The 20,454-nt window shown below is 38.3% G+C and overlaps 1 protein-coding gene across 1 annotated transcript in view; it reads left to right on the forward strand.

Moving 5' to 3' along the window:
• CNTN3 (contactin 3) overlaps positions 1-20,454 on the forward strand; it is a gene marked incomplete at its 5' end in the record, with an annotated part of 246,338 nt that overhangs the window by 140,508 nt on the left and 85,376 nt on the right. The window contains 6 exons of the mRNA XM_079712276.1: positions 6,011-6,214; positions 7,906-8,008; positions 8,536-8,720; positions 12,639-12,775; positions 13,928-14,057; positions 16,667-16,817. Coding sequence (XP_079568402.1) covers positions 6,011-6,214; positions 7,906-8,008; positions 8,536-8,720; positions 12,639-12,775; positions 13,928-14,057; positions 16,667-16,817 — 910 coding nt within the window. The remainder of the gene's footprint in view (positions 1-6,010; positions 6,215-7,905; positions 8,009-8,535; positions 8,721-12,638; positions 12,776-13,927; positions 14,058-16,666; positions 16,818-20,454) is intronic.

The raw sequence follows: 20,454 nt of genomic DNA on the forward strand, positions 1-20,454 counted from the left end.
CTAGCTTGTTTGAGTATATAAAATTATTTTTATTATAGCTTTTTATTTATCATCATGTGTAAAATGATGTTGAAAAGTCTCCAAAGAATGCTGATTTGATATATTTTTTACTTTGCAGTATATAATTAACATTTATTGCAAATGCAGATTTTTATGATGAATAAAACTCTGAGAGTATTACGGCAGGTATTTTTTACTTTATTCAGAACACGGTAAATCACATGATTTTCTAATGTTTTCAATCAGAGTGATGCCATATATATTTCAACAAAGACATGCAAGCAATACATGAAATAGTGCAGATCTTCTCTCTCTTCACTCTAAGACATAAAAGTTATATTTTGTTCCATCTCAATGAGAAAATCTATAAAGAAAGGTAGGTCAGTGCTACAGAATTCTGTGTACCTTTCATGACAGTGTATGCCATATTAAATACAGGTTTGATTTCTTTCCATAAGTCTTTAAGGGTCTGAATCTTTGTACAGAACGATCAATCACTAATTCATTTGCTTTGAGGTTATCTTAGTTTGATACCACTTTTGGAATTACCCCTCCCTAATTGTATTGATTTTATAAACGGATTATGTAAAATCTAATTCTTCCTTAGGCATTAGGAACGTAGGCTTTCTCCACTTTTTTGTCCTTGATTGTTTGCTTTTCTTTGAAAATTGTGTCTACAGCACTTAGTACCTGACACATAGTGAACATTTCATTGTTAGCTGTCATCATCATTTGTATTAGTTTCCTGTTGCCACTGCAACAAATTACCACGAATTTTGAGGCTCAAAATGCCACAGGTTTATTATCTTATAGTCCTGCAGGTCAGAAGCCTGTGGAGGAGGAAAAATAATTTCCCTCTACCCTTCCAAGCTCTCTTTCTCTCTCTCTCTCTCTCTCTCTATATATATATATTTTTTTTTTTCTTTTATATATATGTAGTGTGTGTGTGTGTGTGTGTGTGCGTGTATCTCATATATACATAGGAGTTACCCAGGATAACTGAAATGGCGCAAGCCACCACCTTAAATATAAAAGAAAAGAAAATGTTGGGGTGTGGGAGGAAGAGGCCTGTTATGGGAGGTGGTCAGGAAAAGTACAGTAAACAAGGGTGAGGTGGTTATGCAGATTTAAGTTCTTGTCTTCTCCATTGAGAAGAGTTTAGTCATCCTTTTCTTCCTGGTACAGGGAGACAGGCATCCTTACAAACAGAGATTCCCCTTATAAATGTAAACGTCTCTTTAAAAAGTGTAATTTCTACTCAAGTTTTCAGAGCTTTTTCTGTCGGCTCCTTCTTAAAACTAATCAACTTAAAATGATCTTTGTGCCAAAGAGGCATATTTTGGGGTGGTATATTCTGCTCCCCTTCAAGTCCAACACAAGTCTCAGTGGGCTGAAATCGAGGGCTTTGTTCCCTTACTTTTGCAGCTTCGAGTGGCTGCCCGCATTCCTTGGCAATCTTGGCCCCCAGCCAGTAATCCCATCACTCTGTCCTCTGCTTTCTTAGTCATAGTTCTGACCCTCCCGTCTCTCTTTTTTCCTCATAAGAACCTTTGTGATTACATTTTTGCCCTCCCAGATCCCTTTCAAGATTCTCAACTTGATCACATCTGCAGACTCCCTTTGCCATGTATAATATTTCCCTATTGCTGCTGTAATGCATTACCATGAATTTAGTAGCTTAAAACACACAAATTTATTCTTTCATACTTCTGAAGGTCCAAAGTCCGAAACCAGTTCCACCTGATGGAAAATCAAGATGTTGGCGGGCCTGCCGTCCTTCTGGAGGCTCAAGGGGAAAATCTATTTTCTTGCCTTTTCCAGCTTCTATAAGCCAACTACATTCCTGGACTTACGGCCCCTTCCTTCATTTTCAAACCAAGAGTTTAGCATCTTGAAATATCTGACTATAACTTCTGCTTCTGACATTACATGTCCTTTCAATGACTTCCCTCTTATAAGGACCCTTATGGTGACATTGGGCCCACCCAAATAATCCAGAATAATCTTCCTATCTCAACATCCTTAATTTAATCACATCTTCAGAGTCCCTCCTGTCCCACCAGGTAACATGTTCAGACTTTAGGGATTAGGATGTAGACTTCTTCTGGGGGCCACTGTTCTGCCTACGTTTATTAGGCCCAGGCTCTCTCTTAAAATTGTATTTACATCTCTACCCACGTATTGGGCATTTACTTCTAGGTTACCTGCCTGAGTCTCAAAATCTGTTTTCAGTACAACCTTTTCCATCCCCAGAGTGGTTTTTCTTCCTAATTTTCCTGTGTCTTCTGCTTATTCCAGCTCAAAACCTTAGAGGTAGTTTTTTGTGTTGTTAGTTAAAGATCTTTTTTTTTTCTCTTGCTTTTCTGAGGATGTGTTTGGAAGAAATAGTGCAGGAAGACCATTGTATTATTCTAGTTACATCATATTCCAATAGGTAAGGCCATTGTAAGCCAGTGGTTTAAGGCTTCTGCTCAGTAACTTAGCCCAGAAAGATGAACTTTCTGTAAATGGTGGAATTTTTCCTTCTTTGCTTGTTGGGGTGGGGGGATTGGGTGGTGGTCTCAGGATAGGCTTACACTGACTCTGGGATGCTGACTTGTCTGGGCTTGTCTGGAGGGCAGGTACTAAGAATCAACCAGGGATTGGTTTGTATATTTGAAGAGCTTGGGGGATGAGATGAGGGGACTATCTTGATGCAAGTTGGGGAGAGGGACAGTTATCTGAAAGGTAATCAGTGAAAACAGACATTTCCTCCAAGGGTAGGGGCAATTTTTAATACCCAGGTGAGTGTGTTACTCAATTTCAGCAACACCATGTCAGTTCAGTTCCCCTAAGAAGGAGACAACAAGGTGGCATCAGAGAATCAGACATTAAAAAAAAAAAAAAGACCTGGGCCTCCCTGGTGGCACAGTGGTTGAGAGTCCACCTGCCGATGCAGGGGACATGGGATTGTGCCCCGGTCCGGGAAGATCCCACATGCCACGGAGCGGTTGGGCCCGTGAGCCATGGCCGCTGAGCCTGCATGTCCGGAGCCTGTGCTCCGCAATGGGAGAGGCCACAACGGTGAGAGGCCCGCATATCGCAAAAAAAAAAAAAAAAAAAAAAAGACCTGAGGAAGTGCCTGTGAAGGATAAGGGGGGAGCGAGCAGAAATGGGTAGAGGGAGACTCAGACTGAGATTCAGGTCTGATAGCTTTGAACAGAGAGGGGAAGAAAACTTGCGCAGGAAGAATGCCAGAGCACAGCACAGTTCTGAAAATATTGTGGCCCTTCTGATGGAGAGTCCTCAAGCTGTAGTTGCCCTTATGAGGAATCCTGCAGGAATGCCAGCATTAACACCCCCATGGAGCCCCATTAGCAGGTAGCAACCTGGGGAAGTGCAGCCACAGCACGCATGCTCTAGTGGCTGGAGGCCATCAGTTAACTGTGCCATGCAGTAGGTTCTTCTCAAGTGAGACGTACTTGGGACCCTTCTGTGTCTACCACAGTCCACTCTGTGATTCTTACATATGCACTTCTTCATGCTCATTTTGGGAGCAGCCTTAAAATGATTTTAATTTTGATATCCTTCCCTTACTTCTCTTAACAGTCATTACTAGGTCATTAGGCAAAGCTGCCACAATATTTCTTTAACAATATAATAATAGTACAGTATTTAAGTAGTATCAATTTTAATTTGGGATTAAAAGAAATACTACAAATGCAGTCTTGTTTTATTTGGTATCGAACATTTTCAGTCACAATTACATAGGTAGTATTTATTCCAATTTGTTGCATGTAGCTGTTGTTCATACATTCTTCTTGCTGTATAATATTTTCTTTCATAAATTTATTCGATGTTAAGATTTCTGAATCAGGTTTTTTCCATCAGCCATTCTCACTTTAGTATAAACTAGTTTAATAAGATTGACTTTTTCTAATACCCAGCTATGGTCATTATGTCAGGGAGCAATAGGTGTTTTACTCCCCCTGTATTAAAGGGAGAGGTACAGTCATATTCACTTCATAAATAGAACACTTTGGAAAGCAGAATAAGATTGCTTTGCTTCCTTTAAAGCAAGGTTAGGTTATGGGGGTGTGGGGAATGTTGGGATGGGACTGGATACTTAGAGCCAAGGGAAGAGCCTAAAGGTTTATTTGCTTTTACAGCTGTCAGTTTTAACCATCCCAGAACAAATTAAGCCTACCTTACCAGCATTCTTCAACTCTGTGTTTTGTTTAGCACTAGTGCAAGAGAAAGCACCATCAGGGTAGACAGGAAGCCAATTGTGGAGTGGATGTTTGAGATACATTTTTTTTCATACAATGCAACAAACAACTTTAGATTTCACGATCTATCACATGACTGAGTGGAATTTCATGAAACACTCTACTGATATGATAGCATGACATAAAGATCAGTTCGAGATTACAAACTATTGTTTCTGAACATCTGCACAGTATGCCATTGACCTGCTAACCTTTGGAATCATCAGAATTTGCTTTGAAAGTGGAAGAGAGACAATCATTTTTCATTTCCATCAGGTACTTAACTGCTCTTTACTCTGTTCCCCTTACACATGCTCTTCCCTCCACCTGGAGCACTTTTATCCCTTCATATTCACCTGTTCTTTAAGACCTGTTCTTCAGTCCTGAGAATGTCACTGCTCCTTCCTTTGAAACCCACAGGAACTCTCACCCAGTCCTGACACATTATCTCATTGTATTTTTGTACTGACATACTGTCCCCCTCTACCAAGCAGAAAGACCCTTCACCATTGGAATTATGCTTTAAATACATTTTTGAACTTGTTATTCATTAAAATTGATTTTGATTACATATATTTTCTAAAGATTCTCTTGGAAAAGCATTACAGTATGAACCAGTGCCATAAGGTTAGTGGAATTGTAAAAGAAAATAGGGCCACAGAAAGAAGGAATCAAATAAACCAACCACAACAACTATACTTAAATTAACAACTTGCTTCTAAAAAATATAGGCATCCAGAACAAAGCAGCATAGTATTATTTAGTCCTCATTATCTCAGAGGAGGAAAACAACAGTTCCTGTGGGGAAAGTTAGTTTTCCTTGATCCCAAAGTTCAGGAAAACTCTAATAGTGGACCTGACGTAGGAGATAGTAGCACAATTTTAACTTAATTAACTCAATAAATATTTATTGAGGACTGTTAAATGTTCTTGGATGTTTCAGTTTGCTAATTTTAGGAGGGGAAGGCAGGCAGGATAAAACTTGACATTATTTGTTTACCAAGTGGTGGGAGGACAGATAAGTAAATAGATCATTGCATAAAAAGTGGTAAGTACTTTAAGTAGTATAAGCACAGAGTTGCTCTATATAGAAGCACTTACTCAGAGGATGAGGGTTAAGGAAGACTTCTCTGAGGAGGTGATTCGTGATGTTGGAACCAAGCTTTGAAAAACATTTGGAAGTTATGACAGAATGGGGTTTGGTGTTGAAAAGGGAAGAAGCCTTGGACAGAGAAAAAGGACACTGCAGCCTCCGAGAGCAGCATATATAAAAACCCAGACGCAAGAAAGAGTATTGGGCTTCTTAGTTGCTAAAGCCATAAGCAGGGGCCTAACCATGCAGGGTCTCATTTTCGTGTTAAGCAATTTTGCATTATTCCAGAGACTACCGAGGAATTGCTGCAAGTGTTATGTCAGGAGTTGACGTGATGAGATTGGTAATTTTAAAAGATCACGGGACATGTAGTGTGGAGATACAAATTAAAAGGGAGCAAGACTGAAGCCAGAGATACTTGTTAGGAGGTATCTGGAGTAGCAAAAATGATGACAGTGATAATATCACTCCCACAAGAATGCTAATCAGCAGTGACCTCCATAATTGTGCAGAATGAACACAGCATCATGTCTCATAACCGTTTCTCTTCATGACCTGCAATAAAAACACTCAGCATTGCTTTGCAGTAAAGGTGATTTCAGATATTTTTAATATACTGTGGAAAATTTTCCTTCATGATGGAATTTCTTTTCTCTAAAAATTTTATTAGAACTATCATATGCTTGGATCTTCAATGAATATCCATCATTTGTCGAAGAAGATAGTCGGAGATTTGTCTCTCAAGAGACAGGCCATCTCTACATAGCCAAGGTGGAACCATTGGATGTGGGAAATTACACGTGTGTGGTGACTAGTATGGTGACAAACGCCAGAGTGCTGGGTTCTCCAACTCCTTTGGTGCTACGTTCTGATGGTAGGAAATGTTTCAAGGGGCAATTCTGAGTGGAAATGCTGTTGCGAATACAAGAAAAAACAAATTGAGAAAAGTGAAAAGTATATCCTAAAGAATTATCATTTTGTTTTTTTTCAGAAGAAAAAATATTTATGAGTACAATGGCTAAAATGATTCCATCAACCATAGGTCCCTGTACATAATTCTTACTCAGGACTGGCTTCCTAATTTGCAGGGACCAGTGCAGAATGAAAATGAGGAGTCACTTGTTCAAAAATTATGAAGAATTTCAAGATGGTGGCAATAGGTCATTAAGCCAAATGCGAGGCCCTCTGAGCTTGGGGCTTACCTTGCGTTCCCGTGATGTCACCGGTCCTGATTTTTGTCAGCTTGAGGTTATTAAAGCTCTGGATATTTTTTTATAGGCTAAAAAGCATCTCTAAAGAAAATTAAAAGAAAAAGTATGTACATTAGGTCCCCAGAATTTATTCATCTTATTATTGAAAGATGGTACACTTTGACCAACATCTCCCCCATTCCCCTACCCTCACCAGCGTAGTGATTATATAGTAACGTTGTGTTGTGTACTTGAAATTGCCTTAGAGAGTAGATCTTAAGTGTTCTCACTACAGAAAAAAATTTTACTTTTAAAAATTGAAAATAGTAATTGTGAGGTGTTAAATGTGTTAACTTGACTGATGTAATCATTTCACAATGTGTACATATATGAAATCATCACATTGTACATTGCCCTAAAAAAATCACGTTGTACAACCTAAATACATGCAGTCTTATTTGTCAGTCATACCTCAATAAAACTGGAGGGGAAAAAAGGAAAATAGGTGTTTATTCAGCCCCTCAATGTCTATTTCAAGGGAGCCCATGAACTGCAGAGTAAGCAGATTTGGAAGCCTGGGTAACTGTCCCACTTATGCAAAACCGTATCTGATACAGCACAATGCCATGGCCACAAAATGCTTTCCAGTCAGTTATAATTGAATTTGACCTTCCCCATTTATTAAGTTACCATTTCTTGTCTCCTGGTAGTCAATAAGTTTAAGATTAGTGTCTATGCTACCAGGGTACCATTAAGTAAATTTCCTCCCATAATTTTTGCTCTTTAGGATATTTTAAGAACTCATAATACATTGTATATTTCAGTTTGACTAGAAATGTCCAAATTGAATACAGAATAAAAAAGCCTCTCATTTTATTTATTTATTTTTTTTCGCGGTACGTGGGCCTCTCACTGCTGTGGCCTCTCCCGTTGCGGAGCACAGGCTCCGGACGCGCAGGCTCAGCGGCCACGGCTCACGGGCCCAGCCGCTCCGCGGCATGTGGGATCCTCCCGGACCGGGGCATGAACCCGTGTCCCCTGCATTGGCAGGCGGACTCTCAACCACTGCGCCACCAGGGAAGCCCGCCTCTCATTTTATATAATGTAAAAGGCCTAGTGGTTTTCTTAGAACTGCTCTGTAAGTGGTAACTTAGGAATCACGGAATCCAAAGTTCTCACATATTTATTAATGTCCCATGTTTGGCCCAAGGTAGCACTGCTTCTAAAAGTACCTACCAGACAGCTAGTGAGTAATTCAAATCATAAGGAAGAGTTAGTTCAAAACAGAGCAAAAAAAAAAAAAAAAGTTTTAAGAAAAATGGGACAATTCCAAAGGAAACGTTGAAACCTTTAACTTTGTATTGTGGATTCACAGGAGTGATGGGTGAATATGAACCAAAAATAGAAGTTCAGTTTCCAGAAACTCTTCCAGCAGCTAAAGGTTCAACTGTGAAGTTGGAATGTTTTGCCCTTGGAAAGTAAGTTTTATAACATTTACACCGATATGCTAAAATATTAGGTTGCTGTAAGAGATCAAGATAGCTTTTAACAGCCTCTTCTTTTCCTTATTTTCTAAAATTTTCTTTCATTTAGAAGCAAAGAAAAAATTAAAATATAGGGGAAATGCACATGTATAATTTAGTTTGAAACTTTAAAGGAGATTTACGGAGAATGACTATGCCTGCCTAATTTCATAAACTAAATTGGTGTTATTTTTCTTTTGCTTGTTCATTTGTTGTATTATAATACAGTGAGTATACATTAGACTTTTTTCTCTAAATCATGAATTAACTAGAGAAAATGCACAGTTTATTTTATTAAAATATCAACTTAAAGAGATAAATCTTTGCATTTGCAGGTTTATGTGACTGACAGCTGGCTGTGTTCTGCATTTGAAAATCTGTGCCTTTTTTGTTCTATCCTAGGAAAGTTTTATTTTGTCAAGCCTAAAAGGCTTCCAGACATCTGTTTAAAATAGCAAATAACTTGACAAATTTCTTCTTAGTCCTGTACCTCAGATTAATTGGAGAAGAAGTGATGGACTGCCTTTTTCCACTAAAATTAAATTGAGGAAGTCCAATGGTGTGCTTGAAATCCCCAACTTCCAACAGGAAGATGCAGGTTCCTATGAATGCATTGCTGAGAATTCACGAGGAAGAAATGTCGCCAGGGGGCGCCTCACTTACTATGGTGAGCCTTCACTTTGGGCATATTGGATTTTTAACTTTCGATCTCTCTAAAAGTTATTGTTATTGGGACTGGGTGGGGGTGAGTAGGAGGTTTTAGCAGAATCCCAGTGTCCAACTTTTTCTGTTCTACATTTTGGTAAATGAGGATATTTATCATAGAAGGAATTTTAAAAAACTAATTTTTGCAATAAAGTTGGAGGCATGATGTACTCTTACTGCATTTTAAACTGATTGATATGATAATGAAATATTTCACTTTTTTTCCTAAGAGTAACCATTTACTCACTTAACCGTAACAAGGAGAGATGTCCTTTCTATCTGCCCTTACCTCTAGAAAATGGGATTTTGTATCTTTCTTTATGGTCTTTACTAAGCAGAAAGAAACTGTCTTCTGGGAAAACTTGGAATTACTGCGTTAGACAAACCACATAAACCCAGGCTTACTTGACTTCCTCAGTGTTATTCTGTCGTTTCCAATAATGTAGGTGTACCATGTTTGCTGCCTTTAATTTGTAAACACAGTTATTTGATGTACTGCTCAATTTGGGTAAGGAAAGGTTAGTAACGTTACCTTTATTTAGAGTCTATTTGTAAGAAAATTAGATTATCCTTTTTCCCCAAACTTGTTTTCAAATCCCTTTTATTAAAAAAAATACTAGATATTTTGATGAAAGCAGGTTTTAGAAAGCAGAAATAAATGATTTTACAAAATGTACTATTAAATACGGGAAGATGTAAGCTTAGTGAATATATTTTTGCAGTTTAATCATTAGAAACATTGTAAAACTAATAGGAATTGAACACTTTTATGAAAAGCAAATGGCAATATATTCTGTTTATTTTAAAAACTGGAACTTGAAATAATTTTCAGTGCAAACTTGTGCAGCATATAAAATGTTTCAGAGAGGAAAAACTTTGCAAAGACAAATATTAAAATTATAGAGCTTATTATGAACCCCTTCAAAAGAATGTGAAGTTTGTGCGTACATTATGTGTGATTAGATTGACACTTATTTTATGGTAAGGTTATAGGATCCATCAGGAACAAAATGGAGGCATGGTTTAATAGAATGAGTCATTCCGTGTTCTAACTCTCCCATCTTGTAACAGGATTAGGTTAGAATACGTAAGCACCAAGTTGGAGTTTCCCAGGTGTCAAGTTCTACATGTTGGTGGGTTGATATGGAGATAAGTTGGGGACACTTAACCCATGTGGCTGTATGGCTCTAAGTCGACTGCAAACAAGTCCTAGTTTATTTTCTCCTTTCTAAGCAGCCACTACTTGACCTAGGGTAAGAAGTGACCATGACAGGAAAACACAGGATATTCCAACTGTCTTAATGTTTCAATAGGAATGTTTTTATCTGTATGGAATAGCGACCCTGCACAAATAATAAAACACTTGTATGGCAAGACATCCAAAGCTAAGTTGACATTTATGTGCCTTATATTCAGGTCCTGGCACATTTTCTCTGTGGTGTATTTTCTGCCCTTATCTACTTTTTCCCTTTCTCTGCATGTTGGTTGCCCTTACAGTCACAGAATGGCTACCAGCAGTGGCTAACACATTAGTTTTTGTTCATCCTTCCTTTCTCTAAAACATCTTGCAATTCACTTCTCAAATCTCATTGGCTGCGTGTTCATTCCTAAACCAATCACCAGCTAGGAGAATTGGCTTAAACAACTTAAGAGCCTCTTTTTGGAACATGGAATATGGTCAGGTTTCCCTGGATTTTGTGGACAATGCGAGGTGATGGAAGAGAGGATAATTCAACGAAAAGTTGGGTCATCTTAGAAATAAAGAGGAGAGGAGATGGATGCACAATAGACAACCAACATTATCCACTATTGTTAGTAAATGAGGTAGACTGTTGCTTTAGTCCATTATGTAGGTAATATGATATGTACCTAAGAAACAAATTAGAAATAATGAAATAGATGGACTTCGCTGGCAGTCCAGTGGTTAAGACTTTGCACTTCTAATGTGGGGGATGTGGGTTCGATCCCCGGTCGGGGAACTAAGATCCCACATGCCGCATGGGCCAGCCACACACACAAAAAAGAAAAAGATAAAAAGAAAAGAAATCAATGAGATAGAGAGTTTCATGAAAGCTACTTTACAGTTCTGGCTTAAGACTAGTATATTCAGGGCTTCCCAGGTGGCGCAGTGGTTAAGAATCTGCCTGCCAATGCAGGGGACATGGATTCAAGCCCTGGTCTGGGAAGATCCCACATGCCATGGAGCAACTAAGCCAGTGCGCCACAACTACTGAGCCTGCGCTCTAGAGCCCTTGATCCACAACTATTGAGCCCACGTGCCGCAACTACTGAAGCCCGCTTGCCTAGGGCCTGTGCTCTGCAACAAGCCACCTCAATGAAAAGCCTACCCACTGCAATGAAGAGTAGCCCCCGCTTACTGCAACTAGAGAAAGCCACACGCAGCAACAAAGACCCAACATGGCCAAAAATAAATAAATAAAATAAATTTATTTTTTAAAAAAGACTAGTATATTCAATAAATGCTGTGCAGTTCTCTGCTTATCTGCTTTAATATTTCATGTAAAAAATGGTCCAGTAGAATATTTGAATCTCATATGATGGAATAAGGGGAAAAATCACAATAAATGTACCAGTTGTAATCTCAGGATTGGCTTAGTCCAGCAAATTATCTTCCCATTTGGAGAACAGTAATATGAGGAGCCAGTGGAAATTTTTGCTAGAAACTTGAGTCTCAGTCAAGGGATCATGTGTGAGTTTATTTGTAGTCTCTGTCCACTGAGGCTGATAATTCCTGAAAGAAGAAAATGTGTTTTAATATAGAGTAGAGAGGAGTGATTTGGGACTGAACTACACTTCAGACTGGGCAAGTCGTTTATATTTTTTAAAAAACAAAATAAGGTAAAACTCGGATGGGTACATTTTCTCTAAAAGCGAAATAGCTATATTTTCATTTCAATTTCAGTTATAAAAAAAGCAATTTTATGAGATAGAAATGGAAAGACAAACCTTCCCATGGTTGAAATTAAATAGAAATAGATAAACTGTTTCTCCATATGGAGGATGCAAATGTGAACCCCGAAGTACACATCCCATGCATAATGCAATGTGAAACCAGGAAGACATCTCACCTCCTAGTCTCGGGTCTAAAACACAAGCTGAGACTTGGCTGAATATACTGTGAGTATTGAATGACTTTCATTATGAGTGGTACGTCGCTTTCATCTGTAAAAGGATTTCCCAAGTGTCTTCTAAAATGTAAGTAAAAATGACAAATGAACCTGATGCAACTGATTTGCATACATCATTTAAGGTGGCATGAGTTAGTTCTTTTTCATAAAACATCATTTGATTCAAATTGAAGCAATTTATCCATCTTTCCCTGCCTACATTTTCATTTGCACAGAGGTTCATAAGATGTTCACTAGTTTGTATTTAATTAAGAGTTATTTCTAAGTTGAAGGAAATCTTTTTTTCCTCCACTGTAGAAGTTTCTCTTCTATGGATGCTGATTTTTAGTGCAAATTTAGACTAGTATCTGCTGTCATTCACATATTAAGTTGTTATCAATTGTGATCTCATAATTCAAAAATGCACTTGGACAAGAAAATCTATTTTGTGTACCTGCATTTTTTTTCTACTAATAGACATGTGAAGAATGTAATACAGTGCCCAGAATTTCAAAAACAGAGAAAGCATCATGAGTTTGACTTAGGAAAAGGCAGATTGTAACATCCATCCTTGAATATAGAAATGTTTCATATACCCACTTAGTAAATACTTAGGGAATTAAATATAATTTTAGCCACTATGCTTACATTAATCTATTAATGCCCATAGTCATATCCATTTATATTTATGTGGATAAAGTGTTTGTTCTTTATTGTGGAGTGGTTTGAATTTCTTTTCTTTTTCATTGCAGCAAAGCCTCATTGGGTTCAACTCATAAAAGATGTGGAAATAGCTGTGGAGGACAGTCTTTACTGGGAATGTCGAGCGAGTGGTAAGCCCAAACCCTCCTACCGATGGTTGAAAAATGGAGAAGCCCTTGTGCTCGAGGTAAGGTAACATGCCTGGTTAATCCACCCTGTCCCCACTTTGTGTAAATAAATGCCTTCCCTAGTGACTAGTGCCAGAGTCAACTGGTGAGTTTGCATATATTCATCTGAACAGTTCATACCACGTTCATCTAAGAAGTGGTACAGAGGTAAAAAGGATAAAGTCAAGTACTCAGCATGCCAAGGAGGAAATATTTTCAATATTGAATTTCATTGGGAAAAGGTGATTTTATGAATTTAGTACATAAAATGATATACAGTCAACCCATGAACAATGCAGGCGTTAATCCTCGTATAATTTATAGCCTGTCCTCTGCGTCCTCAATTCCTCTGCATCCACAGATGCAGCCAACCAGGGACCGTGTAGTCCTGTAGTATTTACTATTGAAAAAGTATCTGCAAATGAGTGGACCCCCGTAGTTCAAACCTTGTTGTTCAAGGGTCCACTGCACTATTTTTTTTTCATTTTGAAGTTAGAGAAGGCTTTATGTTAATAAAATGTAGAATGTAATTTCCTTTTTCGTTTTTGATAACTTGCATGGCCTCTGGAGAATAAATGTATCAATTACTTCATTACCTTGTTACATGAGTACTTATTTTCTCAATCACTTTTCAAGCCAGGTAATTTTTGCTCTTTTTAAAAATTGTGTAGTAAGTCAGTTATGTTCCTTCAAATTTCTACACATAACCTTTCATAATACCTGCAAACCTTTAATAAATGTGTTACCCAGAACCCTTTTTAATACACAGAATTGATAATATCTTCAATTTGCATGATTTTAAAAACTGGTGAGAACCTTTCTAGTTGATGGGGTGGGAAGCATGGTAGATTTCTTAAAGTCTGCAACTTTATCCACAGGGAAAAATGAAATAGTTGCAATATTTTACATCGTGCTTTGTTATTTATTTTACTGATAAACTTTTTTTTTTGATATACTTTTTGATTGAAGGACGTTTATTAGTATTTCCAATGTCTAGCTGTTATGTTAAGTCATTCTCACTGTTTCAAATAAGGGAAATGTTTAAATTTCAGGTCAGATTGCCTAATCCCATGAGAAAAATTAAGGAGGTTTGTGTATGATTGAAATAATATTCAGTGGTTATCTTTTTTCTTCTAAAATGGTATATACAAGACATTTTTATTATCATCTAGGAGAGAACACAGATAGAAAATGGTGCCCTTACAATATCCAACCTAAATGTGACCGATTCTGGCATGTTCCAGTGCATAGCAGAGAACAAACATGGTCTCGTCTATTCCAGTGCTGAGCTCAAGGTTGTGGGTAAGACTAATTTTCTTGTCTCATTATTTTTTTTCTTACATCGTCCATATTTGCCAGAAGCAGAAATATTTACTTTTCATATTAGATTCCTACATCTAATAACATTTTCAGTATCACAGCAGAATCATGCAGGGTTTCTAATCAAGGCACACATTTTAATGATTTCTAAGGGAAAGCAGCAATTATGACCAGAATTAAGGCCCAAAGATTGAAGTAGAGAAGCAACAGAGAGAGAGTGTTGACCTAAGACATCCCTATTATCCACCTCCAGCAGTACCAGCTAAGTAGTACCTTTTAAGAGAATAAGTGACTCTGGTGTTCTCTGTTGCTGGTCCATAAAAGTAAATATCAGAATTCAAATCAGTAGTTTATTGATCCAAAAGGAGTTGTCTTTGTCTTTAATAACTCTGCTGAAAGCATCAAGCATTTGGCAGACCAAAGCTTTAATTGACGAAGGCTCAAGTACTTGAAACTATGAATTATTTTTTTCTTGTACTTTAGGTATAGGAGAAGAAAGGAGATGTTATATCATGTTTAGGGCAGTTGTCCAGAAAAACAGTTTAAGATGCAAATGACTTAAAGTCCAACCAAAATTGTCAGAGCATAACATAGTATATATAAATATGATTTGTTTCTTAACTTCCAGGCACCAAGAAAGACCTATTTTCCTCAAACCAATGTTTTTTAATGAGAAACTTCACATTTCGGGCTAGACAGGACTTTGATGTGAGAGGCTATCTTGGGCGGGAGGGAGGGAGAGAAAGAGGAGGAGAGGGGAGGAAGTTTATTGCTCAGTGTTATTAAAATGGAGAATTTGGATTTCAGCTGAACTTGACCCAGGGCTCAAACATCATCACCACTATCTGGCCCCATATGATGTTACCCAGCATGTTGTTTTCATTACCACAGTCAATCTAGTGGCAGAAGGATGGCTTTCTTAATTGTTCAGATGGAAGTCACAGTCCTACATGTCATTGGCCCCATGTACCTGATTTGAGTCATGTACCCACGGTTGGTCCAACCCAAACGGCCAGAAGGTTGAAAGGCCCTGATCTAACTCAGTATTTCCCAACTGGGGATGATTTTTGCCCCTAGGGGATAGTGGCAAATTCTGGAGACCTTTTTGGCTGTCACAGTGTAAGGGGAAGGTGGGGACGAAGGGAGCTAGCGTGTGCTACTGGCATCTGGTGGGCAGCTGCCAGAGAAGCTGCTAAATATCCAACGATGCCCAAGATAGCCTCTCACATCAAAGTCCTGTCTAGCCCGAAATGTGAAGTTTCTCATTAAAAAACACTGGTTTGAAGAAAATAGGTCTTTCTTGGTGCCTGGAAGTTAAGAAACAAATCATATGCACCAGGAAGACTGAAGCTTGGGAGAGGCAGATCATCAACTGAAAATCTGGCTAGTGTTATCCATGACAGAGAAGTAGGGTGTCATGACAGAAAGAAAGTGGGATTTGCCCATATCTTAAGTCGAAGCATGGCTGTGCTCTTATGTTAAATTAACCTTATGAGCCATAGTTCATTCATCTTTCAAATGCATGGGTTCCTACCCAGTGTTGCATGGGGTTTTCATATGGGAAAATATATGATCTATGCTTAAAAAAAGATTTTATTGAAATATAAAAGTATTTTTCATTTGTGTTAGTAAAAATTACTCTCTCAGGATCCTAATTCTTAAGGCCAGCAACCTTTGGATAACATGTCTTCTTTATCTGCAATCATATATATATATACATATATATATATGTATATATGTATATATATATAGTATAATTCCTTCTATGATTTCCACTTATAAAAAATAAGTTATATTAACTGGGATATGCCATAAGACAGGGGATTAGATATTTGGGGAAATGCACTCGGTTCTTAAGTTTTTTCTGCATTTGCAGTAAAGGGAAGGATGATTTTCTGAGTAACATTCTTAATTCAAACAATACATTTTTATGTCTCTTGAATGTTCAGGTATTGTTTCAGGATCAGCATTCCATCTACTATTAGCCAGCATAATGTTTTCTACATATTATAGTATTTAATGGAATATTGTAACTTAATATAATAATGCATGTTATAATATATTTCTCCAACTTGAAAGTTAAAGCTAACCACATGAAAATTTTGTAATAGGTCTTGTTACTGTTTATACAAGAGAATAAGAATTCAGTACTCAGCCTTCATTCTAAAAACATAACTGAGCATCTATGAGTGCCAGGCCCTGTGCCACATCTGTGTCCTTGAAGTCACAAGAGAGGCCAACCCTACTGTTGTCCTCATGGAACTTTCAAGAACATTCTATTAAATGCTTTTAGTTTTAATAAACTCATGATTGAGCTATTTTAAAACTTCATAGTAAACTTTAAAAATTCTCATATAAAGTAATTGTCTCGGGAATTAAAACTTGCCAGAAAACACAATGGTAGGACTTACTTTTTAAGCATTGAAATCTTCCTGTAGGTGGTACCCAGTCAATCAAATAGATCAAGTACCGATATCTTATGTGTCAAGAAACTTTAAAAAATCATAAAGTCAACCTTTGAAATTTACGGGAATTTAAAGAAATGAAATCAGACATCGAATTGTCATTCTTTCTTCTTTTGTCCTTTTTAGCTTCTGCTCCAGATTTTTCAAAGACTCCGATGAAAAAGTTGATTCAGGTGCAGGTGGGCAGGGAGGTCAGCTTGGACTGTAAACCCAGAGCTTCCCCCAGGGCGCTCTCTTCCTGGAAGAAAGGAGATGTGCCTGTACAGGAGACTGAAAGGTATTCTGTTGTCCAGAAAGATGGTGATTTATTTGCTTCTCACTTTCCATTGTGATGCCAAAGTAGGTGTTCAGTATGAAGTGAAATGCTTTCAATAAAATGTGAGGTGTTCAAGAACCACAATAGCAGTATTTTTGTTTGTAATACTCTCAAGATAATACTCACCAGGTTTTGAAATCTAAAAACAGAGATTTATCTCACCTCTTCCAACATAGAATATTTTAGAAAGGAGTTTCCTCCCCATTTGCCTGGTAAGACTCAAACTGGGATGACAAAGGAATGCCAGCCCTGGACCCAGGCCCTCTCTCAGCTCCTGGTGGCCCAGCATCACAGGGCAAAAAGAATATATGACGGCAGCATATGCCAGATGAATACCAATCTTGCCGTTGCCCTATATTGAAATAATTTAGCTTTGCAAGTATTAGTTTAAGCAGAAGCTTTCTTGATTTCCTGTTTACTGTAATAATATTTAAAATGAAGAGGCAGAATGGGGCCTACTTAAAAGCACAGCTTCTGGACCCAGACTGCCGGGGTTCAAATCTGTTCTCTTTTACCAGCTACATGAAGTGACTTACTCTTTGTGTGTTTCATGTCCTCATTTGTTAATGGTTATGACGATATTAGCGCATACTTCACATTATGAGGGTTGCTATGTGGATAAAAGACATAAATATCCATATAGCACTTAGGTCAGTACCTGGCATAGAGTAAACATAAGTATTGGCTATCATTATTATTTGTTGAGTACTTACTACCTGTTGGAGCATTATGCTGAAAGCTTCTGGTAAGCAGAATAATGACCCCAAACTTGTCCATGTCCTTATCCTGAAGACATATGATTTACATTATTACATTATATGGCAAAAGATAATGAAAGTTAAAGATGGAATTAAGGTTGCTAACCATTTGCCCTTAAAATGGGGAGATTATATTGGATTATCTGGGTTGCCTTAAGTATTCACCTGGACGCTTGAAAGGGGAAGAAGACAGAGGAAGTGTTTGAAAGAAATGTATGATAATGAGAGAAGAGCACGAGAGATTTCCAGCATGAGGGGGACCCTGATTGGGATTGCTGGCTTTGAAGATGGTAGAAGGGGGCCAATGAACAAAGGAATTTCAGACTCCTCTATAAAATGGGAAAATCCTCAGCTGACAGCAAGGAAATAGGGATCTCAGTCCCATATGAATTCTTCCAGCAACCTGAAGGAGCAGAAAATGATTCTAGGACCTTCCAAAGTAACACAACCGTGACAGCACCTTGATTTTAGCCCATTGAGACCCATACTGGACTTCTGACCTCCAAAACTGTAAGATAATATATCTGTGTTGTTTTAGGCCACTAAACAAGTTTATAGTAACTTGTAATTGGAGAAAAAGGAAACTAATACAGAACTCTACACGTATTATCTCCTTTCAGTATCTCCGCAACTCTGTGCTGTTAGATCTTATTATCATCTCCATTTTTACTAACGAGAAAACTAAAGCTTAGAGAAATTATGTAATTTGCCTAAAATCACATAGCCAGGATTAGTCCCATAGCTAGGGCATAACCATCAAGCTTTTTCAATGCCACTATGTGTATAGGGAGCCCCGAATCTGAGAGGTGGTCTCAGCCTTTGAAGTCATGGGGTCCAAATTACTCTTTTTGGAGATGGGGGAAAACAAACAATTTCTTTCTTTTTTTTTTTTTTTTTTTTTGCGGTACGTGGGCCTCTCACTGTTGTGGCCTCTCCCGTCGCGGAGCACAGGCTCCGGACGCGCAGGCTCAGCTGCCACGGCTCACGGGCCCAGCCGCTCCGCGACGTGTGGGATCTTCCCGGACCGGGGCACGAACCCGTGTCCCCTGCATCGGCAGGCGGACTCCCAACCACTGCGCCACCACGGAAGCCCCAAACAATTTCTTAGACTAAGAAATGTAGATTTACTTTTCCAAAATTGCAAAGTCTTATTGCAGACAGACAACCAGGTTGCACTGCTTTTAGATTGCAGTCCCAAAGTTTTTTTGTGAGTTGGTTATGACAACACAATCTGCTCTCCCTCTCAGATATTTTATGGGAGACACCTCCGTTAAAAGACAGCCACAACAGGAGGACAAGGCCAAGTTGTCAGCTGAGTGGTTACGAAACACGATCCATCTAAGTGCTAGGCGGCACAGAATAGATTTCTGGAACAGGAAATTAATTAGTGATTTGGAGTTTAATTGTTGAAGCCAGTTTAAACAATTATAGGCACAAACTAGTTAATTTTGACTATGATGGAAGTTAAGTGTTCGTGTATAACTGGTGACTTTTTGTTGTCAAAAACATTTTAGAGTTTTAATTGTATGTATAAATTAAATAGTGATTATGTTCCAAGGACTTAAATGCTTTGCAAAATAATAAACCCACTTGTCTTCACAGTAGTGCCTATAGTAGGCAGAGGTTTTTAATCTTAATTTTAAAGGGATAAAAGATTAAGAGATTTAGCTAAAGGCACACAGGAGAGATTTACTCCCACTTTAGAGAGTGATGGGATAATGCAGGGAAGAAGGTTAAATTCTAGAATCTCACCTGGTATTTTGACTTGGCCACTTGCTACCTTGGTATCATTAGGTCAGTTACATAATGCCTCTGAACATTAATTTCCTCATCTATAAAATAGAAAGAATAATTGCCACCTTATACAGTTGGTATAAAGTAAGTGTTTACCATGATGTCTGATATTTGTAGATACGCTGATAAGGAAAATGAGGTTATGTTACAGATAAAATGTTGGAAGTAACACTGACTGAAAGAGATAGAATTTGTTTGTTGGTTGGTTGGGCAGTTCATTGGCTGGTTGGTCTCTTGGAAGGTAGGCAGTTAAGACTACCTGGAATCCACAGTCATCAGAGATGCACGCCCGTTTTATCTTGCTGCTCTACCATCCTCACATCAGGAACCAGGATGGCTGCTGGGGCTTCAGCCTCCCAAGACATCCTTCCCAATTGTCATCCCAGTGTCATCCCCCAATGACAGGAAGGAGGAAGGTAGAAATCAAGATGCATTTACTCCCTTTTAAGAAACTTCCCAGAAGCCCCATCCAATAATTTTCCTTATGCCTTACTGGTCAGAAATTAGTTCCCTGGCCAAACTTAGCTGCAGAAGAGGCTGGGAAATACAGATTTCTTTCCTTGGTGGGAGTGTGCCCAATGAGAAATTGGGATTATGTTCTAAGAAGAAAGGGGGGAAAGTGGTGGTTACTCCAACCATGTCTCATGTTCATAAAAGTTATTTCTCTGACCCTTTCAAGCCTGCTTACCCTGTACTTTGTATTAAGTATTTCTAACATCTCCCCAGTGAATAAGGAAACTTTTAGGTATAAAAATAAGGTTAAAAGAGGAAACATGTTAAGAGAAGGGTCCATAGTGCTGCAGTCTTTCCTAGGTATCTTAGTTCGAGCTTTTATAACATAATACCATAAACTGGCTGGCTTGAACAATGGAAGTTTACTTCTCACAGTTCTGAAGGATGGAAGCCAGAATCAGGGTGCCAGCATGGTTGAATTCTGGGAAGGACAGCTGCCTTCTCCTTATATCCTCAGCAAAGCAGAAAGAGAGCCAGAGATCTCTCTGAGGTCTCGTCTGTAAGGGCAGTAATCTCATTCATGAAGGTTCTAC

Source organism: Hyperoodon ampullatus (assembly GCF_949752795.1).
Source record: "Hyperoodon ampullatus genome assembly, chromosome: 10".
NCBI classification, from domain to species: domain Eukaryota; kingdom Metazoa; phylum Chordata; class Mammalia; order Artiodactyla; family Ziphiidae; genus Hyperoodon; species Hyperoodon ampullatus.